Source organism: Archocentrus centrarchus, chromosome 9 (assembly GCF_007364275.1).
Source record: "Archocentrus centrarchus isolate MPI-CPG fArcCen1 chromosome 9, fArcCen1, whole genome shotgun sequence".
NCBI lineage: Eukaryota > Metazoa > Chordata > Actinopteri > Cichliformes > Cichlidae > Archocentrus > Archocentrus centrarchus.
The window spans coordinates 5,456,110-5,474,765 of NC_044354.1; the positions used below are offsets into that span (position 1 = coordinate 5,456,110).

Consider the following 18,656-nt stretch of genomic DNA (forward strand, 5'->3'; position numbering starts at 1 on the left):
TTGGACACTTTATGGGCCAGTCATACAAGGGGAACTGATTTAGAGCAGCAGTTCTCAAACTGTGTGCTTTAAGGCAGTTCCAGGTGTTCCCCTGGATTCTTCTGTCAACCAAACATTTTTTTTTCAAGTAACAAAAAGTGCACAAAAAGTAATGAATGGCATTGAAACATAATATATTAGTACACATCAAATTCCCATTTCAACAAAAAATGTCTGGCTCTGAACCAGAGGCAGCAAGACCTTTTGCTGGATTGTGTGAAAGCGTCTGATAAGGGCATGGAGGCAAGTTATGTACAAGTGGAGCTTATTGCTCCATCACCCGAAGTGCAAAGAACAACTGACAATATTGAGCCTATTTTCTGCAGATATGAATATAGGTTAGAGAGGTTTGGGCACAAAAAAGTTTAAAAACAATTTATTTGAGCACTATCCTACTGCCGACAGCATCCTTCACACTTTTGGTAATGGCCTATTTATTCTGTAGTTCTCTTATCAGGAGCATTTTGCCCATTAATGATTATAAACATTTTTTTAGTTCAAATAGATTCTCACAGATTCACATATTGGCTTAAATTTGTTTAAATTTTAATAACTGTGAATGATATAATTCAGCTTCACTGTGTGCTCCTTAAATTTTCTGTTATATTTAGAGTCTTTGTTTCCACTTGCAGCTGTTTGACTGAATAACCCCCGCCAGCAGTTTCTCATCTTCTGGCTTTTATTTGAAATTCACCGTGCACGCACGCGCACGAGGCGGAGTTTGTCGGAGCTTCAGATCCGGGGGGGGGGGGGGGGGGGGGGGGGGGGCGTCTGCTGCTGCTGACTGCTCGGGCAGTACACACATTTTTCCTGACCGGTCGGACCACCAGCGTTTTGCCGCCGTGTTTCACGTTACCGAAGCGCGAAGAAGGGAAAGTCAGTCTGTAAATATGTGACTTCACAGCCCGCGAAACATTAGCGTTTCCACCGAGACGAGGAAGATGGACTCTGTTGGGAAAAACACCCAGAAGAAGTTGTGGCTCCGCGGTCTGCTTGGTGGTCGCTCCTTGTCCATTTGGCGTCAGGAGGTAACAACTGCAACTCCTCCGACTTTACTCAATGAAAACAACAGATATGAACTTATTTAGTGGTGCGTTCAATAGCAGGGTATACACACTGAAGTTTTTCTCTTACCCTGGTTAGCTTTGAAGAGTTGTTCCGCTGTTTGTAGTTTGCAGTCTAGCTGTGATTGACAGTTTATAAATACCTCCTTACTTATGGGTACAGTTCACCATATTTGCTGGCTGTGATACACTACAGTACTGCTTAGTCTTAGTATCACTTAACCGTAGTTTGTTGACTGATTTCTGTACGCGGTGTTGGGTTGCTCCGCTTCACAGGTCTTAAAATGTTGACCTCAGTGTAACAGGATTAAATAGGATGTGAATGAAGACAGGCTGCTGGGTCCTTTGGCTGCAGTGTCACGATTCCTTCCAGCAGCAATAGAAACTGGTTTTGTCTTTAAACAGCATGATCCTATGTAATTTTTCATATTAACTGAGCTGAAAGCATCAGCATTCCTCTCATTTAAGTTTCTCCCTCCCCCTGCGGACTTTGTAATAATCTGTGCATGTATGGACGCCCACAGTACTCTGACATTATCAGAGGCAGACAACAGCAGCAGAAATGGGACTGTGATGTCCACTGCAGTGGAAGAACTATCAGACTGTGACAGTAGCACACTCAATTAAATTCAAAGAAATGGACAGTTGTTGCTGCCTTGAGAAACCTAAAGGGGAGGAAAGTGAATTTTTCAGCTTAGCTGTACATTATTTGCATCCATGTGAGCATTCCTTAGCTCATTTGAATAATTTGATTCTGGACATGTGTCATCTAAATTCAGAGTTCATCCAGGCTTTGGCCTCAGGAATTATTTCAGAGTTACCATATCCTTCATTGCAAATGAGTGCAGTAAAGATATTTGATTTACTTCAGTGCGTTTCTGTATGTTTTCTTCATCTGTACTCTCTTTGCATTGTGAAACAAGCAAGAGCAACCAAAAAAAAAAAAACCCCACCAAAGAGGCACCTCAGTCAAGTTGCATTTCTGATTTGTTGTATAAACTGAGCAAACAGCCAATGACGAGCACTGCTGCTGGCCCTCAAATTAAGTGTTAGGTGTTCCCCAGCTTTGTTGTTCAAAGAGCAGTGAGTGAAGTCTCACAAAAAAATGTGCTTAATGCACAGAAACCAACCCTGCTGAAATCTAGATTAGAGAGCAGCATTCGAACACCACCAGTTTCTGCTTTTGAAGGAGCACATCCAGGCGGGTATTGTTTTCTGACTAGTCTGTAATGGTCTTTAATTAAAACACCCTAAAAAATGTCAACTTTTGGACATGTCAAAATGCAGGTTTACTTTTTTAAATCATTGTTCAGCTGACCAAGAATCCACTTCCTTACACACAAACTGGGACAGGGAGGGATGGAGAGGTTCTGATCCTTTTGCTTTAACCAAATGTGACTTTCAGTCATATGATTTAAACGTCATTTTGATGACGCAAGAATACAATTGAGCATACATGTCCGTCCTTGTGAATTTAAGGGAAAAATGCTTGTGCATTCTTCTTGAACGGTTTTGGCGAAGAGCTTAATCCTTGTTATGTACACAAAATCACTGAGATGAATGACACGGGACAAATAAATGGAGATATGGCTGGAGTAATGCTGAGTGGGCTAATCGGTTTTGTTTATTTCCAGCTACATTTAACAATTTAACAGTCATTACATCTTAACAGGGTTTATAACTTAGGGCAATTACTGGTCAGTTCATTTCATTTTAGACATCAGGTGAAAATGACTTTATTTTTATGAGGATTATATTTAAATGATATAATAATTAGATATAAATACCATAACCTAAAGGATATATAATTTCAAAGACATCTGTATGCGGGGTTTTAGAGCCCTAAAATTATTCCCAAGGTGTGCAAAACAGTGTGTGCCTATGTGAAGAGAGCTACGTTAGGTTTGTTTTTATCTGTGTTCTTCATTTTCTCCTGTAGTTATGTGCATTTTGTTTTAAAGGTTTGGCCTTGTAAATATGTCTTATTGGTAGTCGATTAGTCATCGACTATTGAAACAATTAGTCGACTAATCGGGTTATGAATCACATAATTATGAAATGGCACTTGTTTAGCTATCAGCTTTTACATTTAGCGTAAACACATGGAAGATGGATACTTCATTCAAAAATTTTAATCAGGTTTGCTGCTGATATAAATGTAACGGTCCATTTTTCCAACCATAAATAAAATATATATTACTTTTTCTTCCCTGTAAAACAAAGTTGGCACAGTTTCACCAGTAGCTGCCATGACTAAACATGCCGCTTTTTTTTTTTTTTTAACAACTTTATTGTACAAAAATAGTAACAATACAGTCATAAACACAAACTTACATGTCTAAACATGCCGCTGAATGCTATCCGGTCTTTAAGGCTGACGTTATTTCCGGGTCCAAATGCTCCTAAATAAACAGCAGTGGCATAACCAGTGACTGTTCACTATTAAAGATGATTGTAACAAACCTTATCAGCTGCAGCCATTTCCGCTTCTCTTTCTCATCGGTAAAATGACAGCTGAGTGTATTTTGGATTGGTTAAAACAACCAGGGACACAGCATTGCGGCATATTGATCACGTCGCAGTTTGGACCCGGAAATGGAGTTCTACATCATCACTTAACCGGATTGCGCATGTGTGAAGCTCGCCAGAGATAGACGGACAGGAAGACGTCTCACTCCGTTAAAAAAATATATCATCAGTAATAAAAAACGACTATTATCGACAATTAAATTCTTCATCAACTATTTTTATTGTCGACAGTGTCGACTAATCGTTGCAGCCCTAATTGGTAATAAGATTGTTGAAGTTAGTTGAGTGGAGCTTGCTCATGGGGGGGGGGGGGGGGGGGGGGGTTCTCCCAGATACCGTAGGGTGTTTACCTTGCAGTATAAAGTGCCTTGAGGCGATTGCTGTGATGTGGCGCTGTATAATTAAACCTGAATTGAACTGAATTAATTTTAATATGTTAAAAATGTGCATTTCAGTGCTTATGACTTCTCACTAGTGAGATAATAGATAATAAGTAAGTATATCTCGGGTGTTTGTGTTGGTTGCACAAAATATAGCATTTTTATTTAATTTTTGGACATTATATTAACCAGATGATTTATCTCTCGGTTGACAAAATAGCACTGGTTGACAGTGAAAGGCTGGACTTTATTTGCTGGGAGTAAATAAGAGTTGGTTGTTGGCACATGAAACAAGCCAAAATTGTATAACTTTAGGTTAACAAATTAAGAACGTGCAAAATGTGTTATAAATGAAGCAAAAGGATATACTCTGTTGAGATTTAAGACTCCATCTCACTCATACAGTTTTATTTGGCTTTCTTTTCTCTGTTTGCGTTTTAAGTTAATGCCGATTGATTATTGTATCTTAATGTGCCCTACGGGCTTATTTACATGCTTAACTAGTCTAATTGCTTTAATAAATACTACACGATCCATATAGATTGGATCTGGTAAAGCAAACTGCCCATTAGTGCATTAACCCTTTTAGGAGTGGGAGCAATGCATGAGTACACATTAACTTTATGTAGCTTTCCCCACTGAGCACTTTAGCTCATTAGCAGCAGGGTAATGAGCTAAAAAAAAATTTTTTTTAAATTAAATGTGAAATGGGCACATTTCTTCACAGAACCGAAACAGTTTAACCATTCAGTACGCTGGGGTCTCTGGAGCTCATTAAAAACTGAACTGGTGGTGCCCGGGCATGGAGGCGCAGACAAAAACGCTTCAGAGCATGTTAGCCCAGATTACAGGGTGATGTGAAATGGCGGGGAGGTGATGTAGAAGAAACAGCTGGGTCCGTCCGCCACACTGTTTCTGGAACATGGGGCCACAGACAATGTGGGGACGTCAGAGCCTTTCATGTTCAGGTTGAAGGTTCCTGTCAGGGCAGGGCAGGCCCGAACATGACTGAATCCCTGCGAGCCACATCCACTGCCTCAGTTTGTACACTGCTGTTATGGCATTAAAGCCAACATATGTATTTCCTATACATTTAGGAGAAACCGTGAACCACTTTCTCCTACAGCTACTAACGAGCAGAGACGTAAACCTGCAATTCTGCTCTGCAGGCTTGAGTTTTGTTCCATCCTAAAGGTGGTTATTATTCTATAGGTAAAGCTTTTAAGCTGTGATAATGGTATTCTTGTTGTAATTGAATGCACGGAGCCTTTTAAGTACAACTAGCCCACCGTGAAGACTAAACTCAGCAGATCCAGAGAATCTGACAGGCAGTCTTTGAAATCAGGAGAGGTATAATTTGTACATTGTGTGTGTGTGTGTGTGTGTGTGTGCTTCCCACTTACACACACTCTGCTCACTTGTAAAGAACAGCTATAATGATAATTACCCTGGCTTTTATATCTAAATGTCACACGTCGGCTACATTAAGACTGCAATGCTTGACTTGACTTGCTCTGTTTGTTGCAGTCAGTGCTACTGTACTTCCTGTCCCAGTTCTCTCTCATTCTCAGCTCAGTTTAAATAATTGTGAGGTAGCCTGAAAACGACACCAAATTGAGGACATATACGCTTCCTCTAAGTCTCTAATTTTTTTCCATCCCTTTTTCCTCTTACAGCTTCCTTCTATGGTGACGGCTTTGTACAGCTCAAGGCTAGAGAGTCGTCCGACCGTAACGTGCTTCACATTCGCTTCAGAACCTCGAGCACAAATGGCCTGCTGTTTCTCGCCGCTGGACAGACCCACTACTTTCTACTAGAGCTCCATGCCAGTCGCCTGCAGGTGGGTACATCTGTGGCCCCAGCACATGAGCATGTGTTCAGGCGTATAATTTCATACATGCACATATACAGCATGTACATAGATACTGAACATCCAGGTTTTTTTTGTGCATGACTACGTGTATGTGCATCATGGACCCACAAACACTCACCACCATTAACTGTGGCTCCGTCTCTGTTGACAGTGTCAGTCTCTGAGTACATTAACACAAGCTGACAAGCTTGCATGGTGTGAGCTGAGTCTTAATGCCATACTAGTCACTTCTTGTCACAGTGAACACTACGAGATGATGAAAGATTTTTGAGATCATTGACAGATTAGTCATTCAGACCACTCAGTTGAGAGGCTGGATGTCAGTGGTGAATTCCAGTGAAACACACATCTGTTTGAGTGGTGGCTGCTCATACTAAACATGACCAAAGTTTCAAATAATGAGGCCAACATATGTGCATGTAAGCCAAAATCTCAGACTTCAGACTCCTCTAAATTCCCTGTTTCAGACCTTTTTTTTTTTCTACTCTTACTCTCCATGATGTACCCTTAAAGCACCTTTTTGTTTTTAAGCTGCACCGGCTTAAAAACATCTTGTTCTGGACTGAGGATAAACTGAGGAGCTGCAACAATGTTCAATATATGATGAATGAGGGTAATCTGTAAATGATGCAAAGATGTTGTAGAGTCCAATAATAAAACATTTGAACTAAGCAAAAGACATACTCTTTAATCCATGAAGTACTATAAAGTTGTGACATTTGTAATTGCAACAAATTCATTAATCAATCGACCGTCTGATACATTTCACTTTTTTATGTAATGTTCCACATGCCAATAGCTAATATAATATATTATAGAAGGTATTCTTTTTTTACACAGTAATGCTGTCATGAGTCTGCTCAGTGACCCTACCTCCAAACCCTGCTCATGTATCTAATCCTAAACCTTAATTTTACATTGCCTTTTGTTTTATTCAGTGCTGTACTCTCTTCTGCACTCCTAAAATCAGCCTACAAAGGCTAATTGGATTAAAAAAAACAAACACTTTATGGATTAATTTTATAAAGTGTAAATCAAAGCCAAAAGTATTCAAAAATGTACCATTCAAACCTCCCTCCATTTCTATATGGATGTCAACACTCCTGGACGTTTCGGTTATGATAAAACTTGGATATCATGCTGAAGGTAGGATGGATGTTTTTCTGCAAAAATGGAAGAAACCCCTAGAGGTACTGGGACTGAACTTTAATTTGGACTCTAGGATGTTCTGTGCATGATTGAATAGACAGATGGATCCATGTGGAGTTAAGTTCATTTACTCAGTTTTGCTTCACACACTGATGCCTAGTGCTGCTATGTACCACCATGTGACTGGAAATTGTGTCATAAAAGAAGTAAACATGTTGAAAATTAAAAAAAAAAAAAAAAATGTACCATTCAGATTTGTGTCACTGCTTTGTAATGGGAAATTGGATCATAGTTTTTAATACTGAATATTTCAGAGTGTGTGTTTCCTGTTTCCCAGGGTACTGAGTTTCATACTAGAATAGGCTTTGATTACTCGAGTAGAAAACAATGAAATATATATTTCAACAGCAGCACTGCATTGAAGTGAAACTGTTAGTGGTAAAATGACTAGCATTCATCTGGCTGTAAATATAATAGTTAAATGTAACATTCACTGCCAACTTTGGGACTGTATTTATGAAAATATAAGTTTACATCAAACACAGGAATTATATACTTTAAACTAGCAAGTTAAATGCTTGTGTAACAAGCTTTCAGCACCTGTAACACAAGCTTTGCAGGGAGAATTTAAAAGTAAATAGAAATGTCAATTCAAGATAGTTTTTAAAGCATCCTGGGAGCAGCCCTGCCAGGCTAAATCAACTTACAAAATGTACAGATATACTGCCAGAAGCCTTTTTTAGTACGCAGACATTCATAGGAAACATAGGAAGTCTTCAGATATGCATTAGAGTTTTTGTGCTTCAGACTAGAGAAATCCCTGTGACTAAGCATCTATTTGTGTTAGACTTTCACTGCTGGGAATGAATCACACTGACAACTGTGTTGCAGGGTTGTACCTCAGTAAGCACGAGGCGCGAACTGTGTGTTCATAAACTGGCACTGGTTACCATTTTAGGTTTTTTTTTTTTTTGTTCCCTCACACAAGTTTTCCTCTGGCTTGGGGGTCTCATTTCGTGTGAGTCAGACATGAGCATCGCTCCCCGGAAACCAGTGCATGAATAGTGGCGACTCAACAGCAAGCCTTGACAAGCACATCATCTAAATGGTGCATTAGTTTGAGAAGGTGATGTGATTCTCTGAGGACATAGCTGAAGGCAAAAAGATAATGGTGCTCTTCCTGCTTTAAATGACACACACAGCTCATTGTTATAATAACAGGTGACATCATAGAATATAAACAGTCTAAGTCCTGTTTCCCTTCTGGGTTCAAACAGACAATTATTTTGTCTCATACAGTGAAAATATTTTAAGAATTTTCAGATTATTTTCCATGTGTAAGACTGTATAAATATTTTTAGATTGTACCAAAATATTATTTTCAATAATGTTGTTATGATCATACTACATAACATGTTATTTTTTAAAAGAGTATAAAGCTTTATTAATGGGTTTTGTGATGATGTACTTTGGCATAGAAGTGATTTGGCATTGCTGGACAAAAGGTTAAGGAGCCACTAAAGTTATTACTGTTCATCCATGAATATCTGTGTCATTTCTGTCAAACTGCTGATGGTGTTCAAGGTATCGAGGTATTCAGGATATCACTAAATATATCAGGATTCTTGTTTTAAGAACCAACAATGTCTATACTCAGTGTTGTTGGATAATTAAAATCAAAACACTATACTCTGTAGAGATCCGTGTCACAATAATGTCAGTTCATGCAGTAAATGTTGAAAATGTCACTAACAAACATGATATAAACTCCTTAGAGAAAAGTTGATAGGTCTTCAAAGACACCAAAGTAGATGGGTTCAACCTTTGGGGACCATGAATGACTGTACCAAATTTTGATGGCAGTCCATCCAGTAGTTCCTGAGATAAATCGATATGTACCCAAGTTATACTCTTACTAACATGGCTAGCAATGAGTTATATTTAATATGGGGAATATAAGGGAAAGAAGCATTTTAGTGCAGTGAAAAAGTATTTGCCCCCTTACTGATTTCTTATTTTTTTTGTCACACATTTGATCTCATGAAACAAATTCTAATATTAGACAAAATAACCTGAGTAATTACCAAAATACAGTCTTAATCATTTTAAGTCTTTAAATTCATGTATTAAGGGAAAAAAAGCTATCCAAATCTACCTGGACCTGTGTGAAAATGTAATTGCTCCCTAGAACTAATAACTGGTTGAGCCTCCCTTGGCAACAAGAACTGCAATCATGTGTTTGCAATAGCTGGCAGTGAGTCTTTAATATCACTCTGGAGGAATTTTGGCCCATTCTTCTTTGCAAAATTGTTTTAATTCAAAAATATTGGAGGGTTTTCAAGATGGACAGCTTGTTTTAAAATCATGCCAAACCCCCTTAATCAGATATAAGTCTGAACGTTTACTTGGCCACTCCAAAACCTTATTTTTTTTCTTTTCTTTTTTTGAGCCATTCAGAGGCCATCATTGTTGCATATTGCGAATGCACTTGAGCGTCAGATCATGAACTGATGGCTGGACATGCTCCTCCAGGATTTCCTGGTAGTGAGCAGAAATCATGGCTCCATCAGTTATGGCAAGTTGTCCAGGTCCTGAGCAGTAAAGCATCCCCAGTCCATCACGCTGCCACCATGTTTGACTGTTGGTATGAAGTTCCTTTTATGAAATGCTGTGTTCGTTGTATGTCAGATGTAACAGAATTTTCCAGAAAGTTTAACTTTTGTCTTATCAGTTCGCAGAATATTTTCCTAAAAGTCTTGAGGATCATCAAGATGTTTTTTGGCAAATGTCTCATCTGTTCTCGAGTTTCTTTAGATTGTGGCATGATGTGTTGGCGTTCTTTTATGTTATACTTAGGTAAAATGCCATATTTTGTAATCCAGTTGTTTTATTCCTTCTCTCAGCTGAAATTGGATCTTGGATCAGGAGAGCAGATGCTAGAATCAGACCGAAGCACCCATCTCAACGATCTGGCCTGGCACCACGTGGAAGTTCATCACATGCAGTTTAACATCACTCTTACTGTTGACTCAAACTCTCACAGCAGTGTAAAGATGCCAGGTCCCCATTACAGTCTCAACATAGATAGTCTCTATGTTGGAGGCTCAGGGGGCTTGGACAGATCTTACCTGCTCAGAGACCCTGTCGGCTTCCGAGGCTGCATGGATGATGTGTTTTTCAATAAGCGTGACTTGCTATCATCACTTAGACCATATACTGGCTACAAGACTGTCCATGAAGTGTCTTTAGGCTGCAGCCCCCAGTTCTTTGCCACTGAAGAGGACCCTATCAGCTTCTTCAGTTCAAGAGCTTACATTTCACTTCCAACCTGGAATGCTCAGCAGGAAGCTGTATTTGAGTGTGTTGTACACACTTCAGCTAAAGAGGGAATTATCCTCTACAGTTCAGCCAGAGAGGGGGATTTTGTAGCTCTGGAGATTCAGGATGGTTTGCCTGTGGTCATTTTTGGAAAAGGTGGGACCAAAATGGAGCTTCGTTCACTCAAATTCATCAGTGACAGAAAATGGCATTCAGTCAAGTTGTATTTCAGTTCCAAAAGCCTTGAACTAACTGTTGATGGAGAGATGGTGAAAATCGCCATTGTCTCTGGTCCAAAGGTGCTTCAGCTTGAAGGCTATGTTTTGTTGGAGGAATCGATGATGGCACAAGAGCTGAAGTCAAAAAGGTGGGGCTTGTCTCTGTGTCTGGAAAGCGGGCCAGGGGTGGTTCCTTCAAAGGATGTTTAAAGAACATTGAAGTCAACAGAGTTAAGATGGGTCTCTTCAATGCTGTAGTCACCAAGGATATCTCAGTTGGCTGTGAGCCAGAGAAAGGACCAGAACCACCAGCTGCTTTAAATCCAACAAATATTCCAGGATCCCTTTTTCACATGATAACGCCAACTCCATCACTGTATATGTCCACCCTTGCGTGGGGCTTGGACAGAAGGTATGGTTTCAATTTTGTGGAGCTTAAAAACCTTGTAGTCCAAGAGGGTGGTCGAGCATCCCTTGAAGCCAAACACATCAAGGTTCTCTTGGACTTCAAAAAGCTTGGCATTCGACAGTCTCAAATTATGTTTCGGATTGAGGAGCAACCAGTTCACGGTCAGATAAGGCTTGATGTCGATCAGGATCAAGAGGAAAATACCTTTGGCATGTTGGACCTTTGGCATGAGCGAGTGATGTACATCCACGGAGGCTCTGAGGAACCAGATGACTTCTTTATGTTTTCAATTTTTTCTAGTAGTCGAAAGCAAGTTCCTGATTATTTAAAGGGCACCAAATTGTACCGCTACAATATTTCAGTGACACCCACCAATGATGCACCTGAGTTGAGTCTCCCTCAAGGAAATCTCTTTGTCCTCTTGGAGAACTCAAAGAAACACCTCACCACAGACGTTTGATGGCAACAGACATTGACAGCAACTACACCGAACTTTTCTTCTCCGTGCTTGGGAACTTGAATGCTGATGCAGGATACTTGGAAATTGAAAGCAACCCAGGCAAGGCAGTGACCTCATTTTCATATACAGACTTGGAGGAACTGAGGGTATACTATGTTCACACAGGGGTTCGAACTCAAGGATAGTTCTGAGAGTTAGTGATGGGGAAAAGGTCAGCACACTGTAGTTTTAAGAGTCATGGCTGTAGCACTGGAGTATAAAATTGCCAACAACACAGGACTTGAGATTGTTCAAGGAGAAACTTCTATTATTGGTTCAAAGCAGTTGGCTGTGCAAACAAATGCTGTGAAACAGGTTGTAGACATTAGGTACGATGTCATTGAACCACCTCAGTATGGAGAACTCCAGAGACTTCATTCAAGCGGTGAATGGAGGCATACTGACTCGTTTCACAAAGGCTTTTAGAAAAAGAACGCTTGAGATATGTTAGTACTTTCCAAGACATCCAGACCTCTAATGTCACTGATTACTTTAAGTGTAAAGTTAACGTGGCTGCAAGGGAAACCACTGAAATCCTCTTCCCAATCACTGTGAAGTGGGTTAAGTACCACCTGGTGAGAAATACTATGATAGACTTGGATAAATTGAGGAAAGTGACACTAAATGCAGAGTGTCTTTTTGCCACAGCTGAAGGTGTGGCTCTCTCAGAGGAGGATCTATATTTTCGGGTTCTCACTACACCAAAGAAAGGGAAATTACTTCTCAACACCACAGTCTTAAAGAAGAACTCTACCTTTAGCCAAAGAGATGTAACCGATCTAAAAGTGCATTACGAGCTAGTTGACAGACCGTACCAGGATACAACTGACAGGTTCAAATTTCATCTGGTTTCCAAACATGCTCAGTCACAGAATTATGATTTTCAGTTTTCTATTAAGGCTGATGTTAACAGCGTGTTCATGAGAAACGAAGGACTCTCACTTCAGGAGGGCGAAAGTAAGCTTATCACCAAAGATGAGCTCTTTGCAGAGACTTTGAGCACAAAGGAAATGTTTTACACAGTTATAAGCAGTCCAAAACATGGAAAACTAGCCCGTATTAGTCAGTCAAATTCCAATGCTAGCTATGATAACATCTTAACCTTTAGTAATAAAGATATTTTAGAGGAACGGATAATGTACATCCATGATGACAGTGAAATGACTCAAGATGAATTCACCTTCATATCCTCCACCACCCAGGGTTTTAAACCTTTTATTGCAGAAGATGAAATTGGCTCCAAAGAAGGAGTTTTTAACATATCTATTCAGCTACTGAATGACCAAAAGCCAGTACGTGTTATTGATAAAGTTTTCCATGTAGTAAGGGATGGACAGAAATTACTCACTATAGAAGATTTGCGATATAAAGATGAGGATTCTGACTTTGATGAGAGCCAGTTGGTTTACACTCGACGTGGAATCCCAATGGGAGACCTCGTGCTGGTAAATGACACTACTCATCGGCTGTTCCAGTTTCGACAGAAGGATTTGGAAGAAAAGCGAGTGTTGTTCATTCACAAAGGTGTGAGCACCGGCCGATTTGTACTCTTTGTCTCGGATGGAAAACATTTTGTATCAGGACTTTTAGACATCAGTGCACATGACCCCTTCTTGAAAATCGACAATAACACCGGCCTGTTGGTGCAGAAGGGACATTCAGTGCGCTTGTCCACTAGCAATTTTAGTGTAATGTCAAATCTAGACATCCGAGATGACAAGGAGGTCATCTTCAAGTTGGATGAAGATCCCAAGTATGGAAGTCTTTATCACAATGGAGCAAAGGTGGTGGCGTTCACACAGGCTGACTTAAAGGCAGGGCTGATCTCCTATCGGCACAGTGACAGCAAACATCTGGTAGATTATTTCAACTTAACAGTGAAAGCTAAAAGTCTTCAGCTCACAAGCCGGGTCAATGTAAAGGTTTACCTGGAAAGTCATCAGAGACCCCCCATTGTGCAGCATCATGATACTTTACTGGTGGAAGAGGGAAAACCGGCAAAGATTGATGAAACTAAACTAGAGGTGAGTATTCGAAAATTAACATTCATGCAACGTTTGTCACTGTTATTCAGTTTTCTACTTTTCTTTTTTTAAGAATAATGATTTCTTTAAAGCATTCAAATTAAGGGTTTTCTGTCCTTGAGTGTTAATATTTTTTCTGATAAATGGGTGAAATAAATAATCTGACTTTAAAAAAATATTCCATCTACTGCCTGTATCTTGATGCTGCTGAAAGGTTAAGATTTTTCTTTTTATGATTTACTATGTTGCCAGTTTACATTGAGAATTGCATGAAAACTAAACCTCAGTGGCACATGAGACATTTCAAATTTAACCACCAAATGTTTTCTGAATGTTGCAGGTCACCCATGAGGACAACCTGCCATCTGAGATTGTGTTCACCATAAAGGTAGCCCCATCTCATGGGTTTCTCAGGCGTTTTGTCGAAGCGGAGGAACGTTACATCGGAACCAAACAGTCCCCTGTCAACACATTTACCCAAAACGACATCAACAGCGGGAACATCCAGTATGTGCAGGTGGAGCCGAACAAAGTCAGCGACACCTTCATCCTTGATGCTACCAACGGGGTCACTGATGTCACTGACATTAAAATGTCTGTCGACATCATCCCCCTGCTCATCCCTCTTCATATCTCCAATTTCACACTGAACGAGGGTGCATCCAAAGCACTGACGCAGGATGTGCTCAAAGTTACCAACCGCCACTTTTCGGGAATCAACTTCTTTTATAACTTGACTCAGCCCCCGCAGCATGGTCACATTGAGCACTCACGACATCCTGGTGTGCCCATAACCACTTTCACCAGGAGGCAGGTGAGATATTCTGACAAACACTCTTACAGTTTCAAGAGAAAATTGCAGTAGACTGGCAGTAGGTGGATGGACAACTGTTTTGATTTAGTATGGCAGTAATATTTTTCATTTCCGCAGCAAAGCTGAAGGCATTCTTTTTTCTTTGCTTTGCTTTATTTGTCATGTCATCAGCCTAAGATTTTTAGAATTTAGAGAATACCTCCCTCAATTATTAGATCATTTATTTGACTGATTAATTTTGTAGTAATTATTTACATTTTTTAAAAATTTTCACCCTAATCTACGGACTATTACTAAATTTATAACCTTAGATTTGGTCCTAATTAAAGGAAAAAAAGAGCATTTCTCTCACCCTGACCCAGCTGGAGTATTGTCATCCTGCTATCATTTATTTAGTCCTCAGCCTGAAAGGGCTGATGGGGCATTGTCGTCACCCCGCTGGGTGGGCAGGCAGGCAGCCAACTTTCAACTTTATGAATGCGATAACTAGAGACCTAGGATGTTTACATTCATACCATAGATACATCTACTAAAAATCTTGGTGACCTTGACCTCAAGGTCGAAGTCAGAGGTCAATTTATCTGATAATCTTATGAACGCAATAACTCAACTGTGACCAAGGACTTTCAAACCAATGCCATAGATGACTCTACTAAACATCTATGATGACTTAGTTCTTACCATAATGATGCCAATCGCAGAAACTGACAGTATTCTCAGTGGTTTAGATAGATTGATTTTAGCATTTCTTATTCCTGGTTCTTACCATTTGAATTGAATTGATCAGGTGAATAAAGTCACTGAGGCTCATTTGCACCCCATGAATATCTACTGAGACCTGGTAATTATGTGTTCTAGAAATTGTACTTCCAGGGGATTTGTGCCACCTAAAGAGTTCAGTGCCAGGAGGCCGAGTGGTAGCACTAACAGCCAACAGTGATTTTATTTTTTAACACATTGTCATTATGTTCTTAGTTATTTTCTGAAAAGTTTTACATGTTTTATTATTATGTTGTGTATTTATGTTATTATGTGCAAGGCATTATAGTGACCTAAGTGTCATAATGTAGTGTTGTGTACTGCTGTGTTTTGGATGACCCTTTGTCAAGCTAGTCTCCGTTATCCTTTCTATGATCATTAACCAGGTGGAGCATGAATTCATTTACTACGTGCACGACAGCAGTGAAACCTCAGCCGACAATTTCACTCTGGTGGCCAATGACACGAGCCTGAGGAAGCAGAGTGCAGCTCAGATGGTGCACATCCAGGTTAAACCTGTCAACGATGAGCCTCCTGTTATTACAGCCAACAGGGTCCTCAGGGTGAGTCTGCTCTATATTTAAACTTCAGACACTTTTTTTTTTTTTTTTTTACTAGGAGGTCTGGCACCAGAGCTTACTTTCATTTGGGCAGTGTTACAAGTTGCCATAGCTGGCTTGCTGGCTGGATGAGGGAAACTATGTTTGCTATGTGGAAGAGGGTCCAGAGGGGCACAGCACAGAATAGGCACTGACATTGAACAGGAGGTGTTGTCTGGGACTCGTAGGAAAGTCTGATATGATGTTTAGAGATTAAATCCTAAAACAACACACACACACACACCCCTAGTATCAAAAATATATCACTGCTGTTTCAGTGACTTGAACAAGGAGCTACTATTTTTTTTGTAGTCCAGGGTGGCTGGAAATTATCTCTAAGGCTTATAATAAATACAAGACTTTTAAGTCAAGAATTATCCCCATGCTTTATCTCCAGTCATTACACAGACAGTATATCCAGTGTTAAAAATAAACTAAATCCATTCCACAATATTTGAGTGTCATGTGTCTAAAAATGGTAAACATTGTAACAACTTTCCTCTATTCATATCTGTCTTCACCTTTTTCTGCCTTTTTCTTACCAAGACAAAATCACCTGGTAATTTGCTACTGTGCGTGAAAAGCAATCACTACTTAGACATGGTATAAATATGTGTATGTATAAATTAAACAAGTTGTCTTTTGTGTATGTTTTGCTGAGCAGTGCTGTCTTGTGCTGCTCAGTAACACACATCCAGCCGTGTCAGCTTTAGTGGCTGGAGCTGGAAGAGGTCCAGCTGTAAAGAGAGCTTAAAGTATACATAGGTCTTTGTGCCCCAAATGCCTCAAATTCCTCTGGGATTCAGCAGACTCACAGAAGAGCAACTTCTAAAATTTACTGTGTGAAAGAGCAGCTGGTAAGTCAGTTAGAAAAGTGGTTCTAGTCATAAATGCCCCAAACCATTTTTTTAAGGGAGAGGATCCTCACTGACAAACTGATCTGCACAGATGGATGTCTGGTCTGTTAAATTTCGATGAGATTAATCATGTGATCGTGTTCTAATACATCTTAAGTGAGAAATCAGGGCTTTTAAAGGGAGCTGCTTTCTCAGCGGCCACAAGGTGGCCCTGTTCCACTTCTAATCATTTCTCTTAAAAATGCCCTACAAATGATTTTAAGAGAGTCACCTTACAATCAATATATTTACATGCAAAGTTTATTAAAAAAAAATTTAAACAGATATTCTCTCTTTCAGTAATTTTAAAAATGATTGCTATATTTCATTTTACAAGTTGGGATTATCGGTATGTGTTATCTACCCTTGGCAATGCTGCACTAATTGTCAGTGCAGGTAGAAATTAAGTAGACAAGTATGAGAGATGATAGCTGAGTGCTCGGCGCACACGTCACATGGTAAACCTGTGCTCGATGTGACATCTAGCTGGCTGGCTGTTTGCTGCAGGTCATAGCCCCTACTCCCTTTTCCCATGTCTCGCTTCACAGTGAAATAAAGACCAACAACCATTTTATAGTTTTAATATCATTCAGCTATCAGGACTGTATCTTCATTGTGTTGTTACATTAAGTTGTGAGTACTCTGTCTCACAGTCTAATATTCAGTTTTTATGAATCTGTGCTAAGAGAAAATTTAGATCAAATAAAAACCTATTAAAAACATATTTAGAAGAAACATCAAACACTTTAGCAGGATTAGCGCTAACGACTCGCAGGAATTAAACTTAACAGTCATCACCATTACCAAAGCTGGGGCCTGATGAGAGGCAGGTGCCGTCGGGTCCATGGGCTCTTTCTGATCTCATGTGTCTTCTCTTTGAATCTGATGAGTCACTCTGATGCTGTTCACTGGTCCTGCTGTGACTTCCTGTAAAACTGGGAATTATTGGAGGCGGAGTCAGTTCACACCAGAGGCGCACACGTTCACTGTATGTGGAGATGTTCTGCTTCAGGGCTGATGTGGAGGCTTGTGTTTCATTATATAACACTTAAAGCCAGCTCACTGCCAATTATACCTTTAATTGTTCACCCAGTATTTAGTGTTTTTATTTAAGTTAAAAGCCACCCTGAGATACTTTTGTGTTCTGTGTTTTTGTTAAGACATGCATTTTGTCATTCTTTGCTGCTTTGCTCACAATGCTCACGTCTGCAAACTGTATCATTTTTCACAAAGCAGAAGGCTGCCAATAGACAACAGTCTGCTTGGTTAATGTGTGAACACTTTGAAACTGTGATCACACCCTTCTCATAAAATGCTACACGTGATATATCTTAATTTTTTTTTTTTTTGTTAAAGGAACATCTGTTAAATAGGAAAACCTCACGAGTTCCCACCACCAAGCCTAACAGTGACATTTACTGTGACCTTAAAGCTGCTTTAATCCATATTTGTTAAAAAAATCAGTATTTGTGGTGTCCCTTATGCATTGATATGAACTGCCTGCTGTCCTGTGTCAGTTACAACTCTGCCTACATTCAAAAGCAAGCTTAAACCTTTTTATTTTCACAGGCCTAAACATGATAACTGTGTTTTTCAGCTCCGCTCTCGCAGACAGACGACAGTCAGCAGAGCAGACTTTTTGCTAAATTTGCTACTCAATCCTCAATCATTTATATTTGAAATCTTCTGAAACTTGGCACAAATACTCTTTGGGTAAGGCTCTACAAAATAGGGGAAATAGAGGAGGAGAGGCCCTGGGGTAGACCCAGGACACGCTGGAGAGATTATATCTCTAGGCTGGCCAGGGAACACCTTGGGGGTCCCCCTGGATGAGCTGGTGGTGGTGGCTAGGGAGAGGGAAGCCCGAGTTTCTCTGTTTAGGCTGCTGCCCCCACGACTCGGCCCCGGATAAGCGGAAGAGGATGGATGGATGGATGGATGGATGGATGGATGGATGGATGGATGGATGGATGGATGGATGGATTTTCAGTTTTTGACTTTCTTGATCTTTTTTTTTTTAAAGAATTTTCATAATTTTAAAGAAATGCTGTACATTAGTGTTGGGCAAAGATCTACATAATGATGC

The 18,656-nt window shown here is 40.0% G+C and overlaps 1 protein-coding gene across 1 annotated transcript in view; it reads left to right on the forward strand.

Moving 5' to 3' along the window:
• Positions 1–828: 828 nt before the first annotated feature.
• The window catches only part of cspg4ba (chondroitin sulfate proteoglycan 4ba), a 30,753-nt gene continuing 12,925 nt past the window's right edge, over positions 829–18,656 (forward strand). Inside the window, 11 exon segments of the mRNA XM_030738274.1 lie at positions 829–1,029; positions 1,032–1,067; positions 5,689–5,852; positions 9,938–10,670; positions 10,673–11,431; positions 11,434–11,607; positions 11,610–11,654; positions 11,657–11,887; positions 11,890–13,502; positions 13,843–14,316; positions 15,462–15,638. Of these exon segments, the coding sequence (XP_030594134.1) occupies positions 981–1,029; positions 1,032–1,067; positions 5,689–5,852; positions 9,938–10,670; positions 10,673–11,431; positions 11,434–11,607; positions 11,610–11,654; positions 11,657–11,887; positions 11,890–13,502; positions 13,843–14,316; positions 15,462–15,638 (4,455 nt within the window). The 5' untranslated portion in view covers positions 829–980.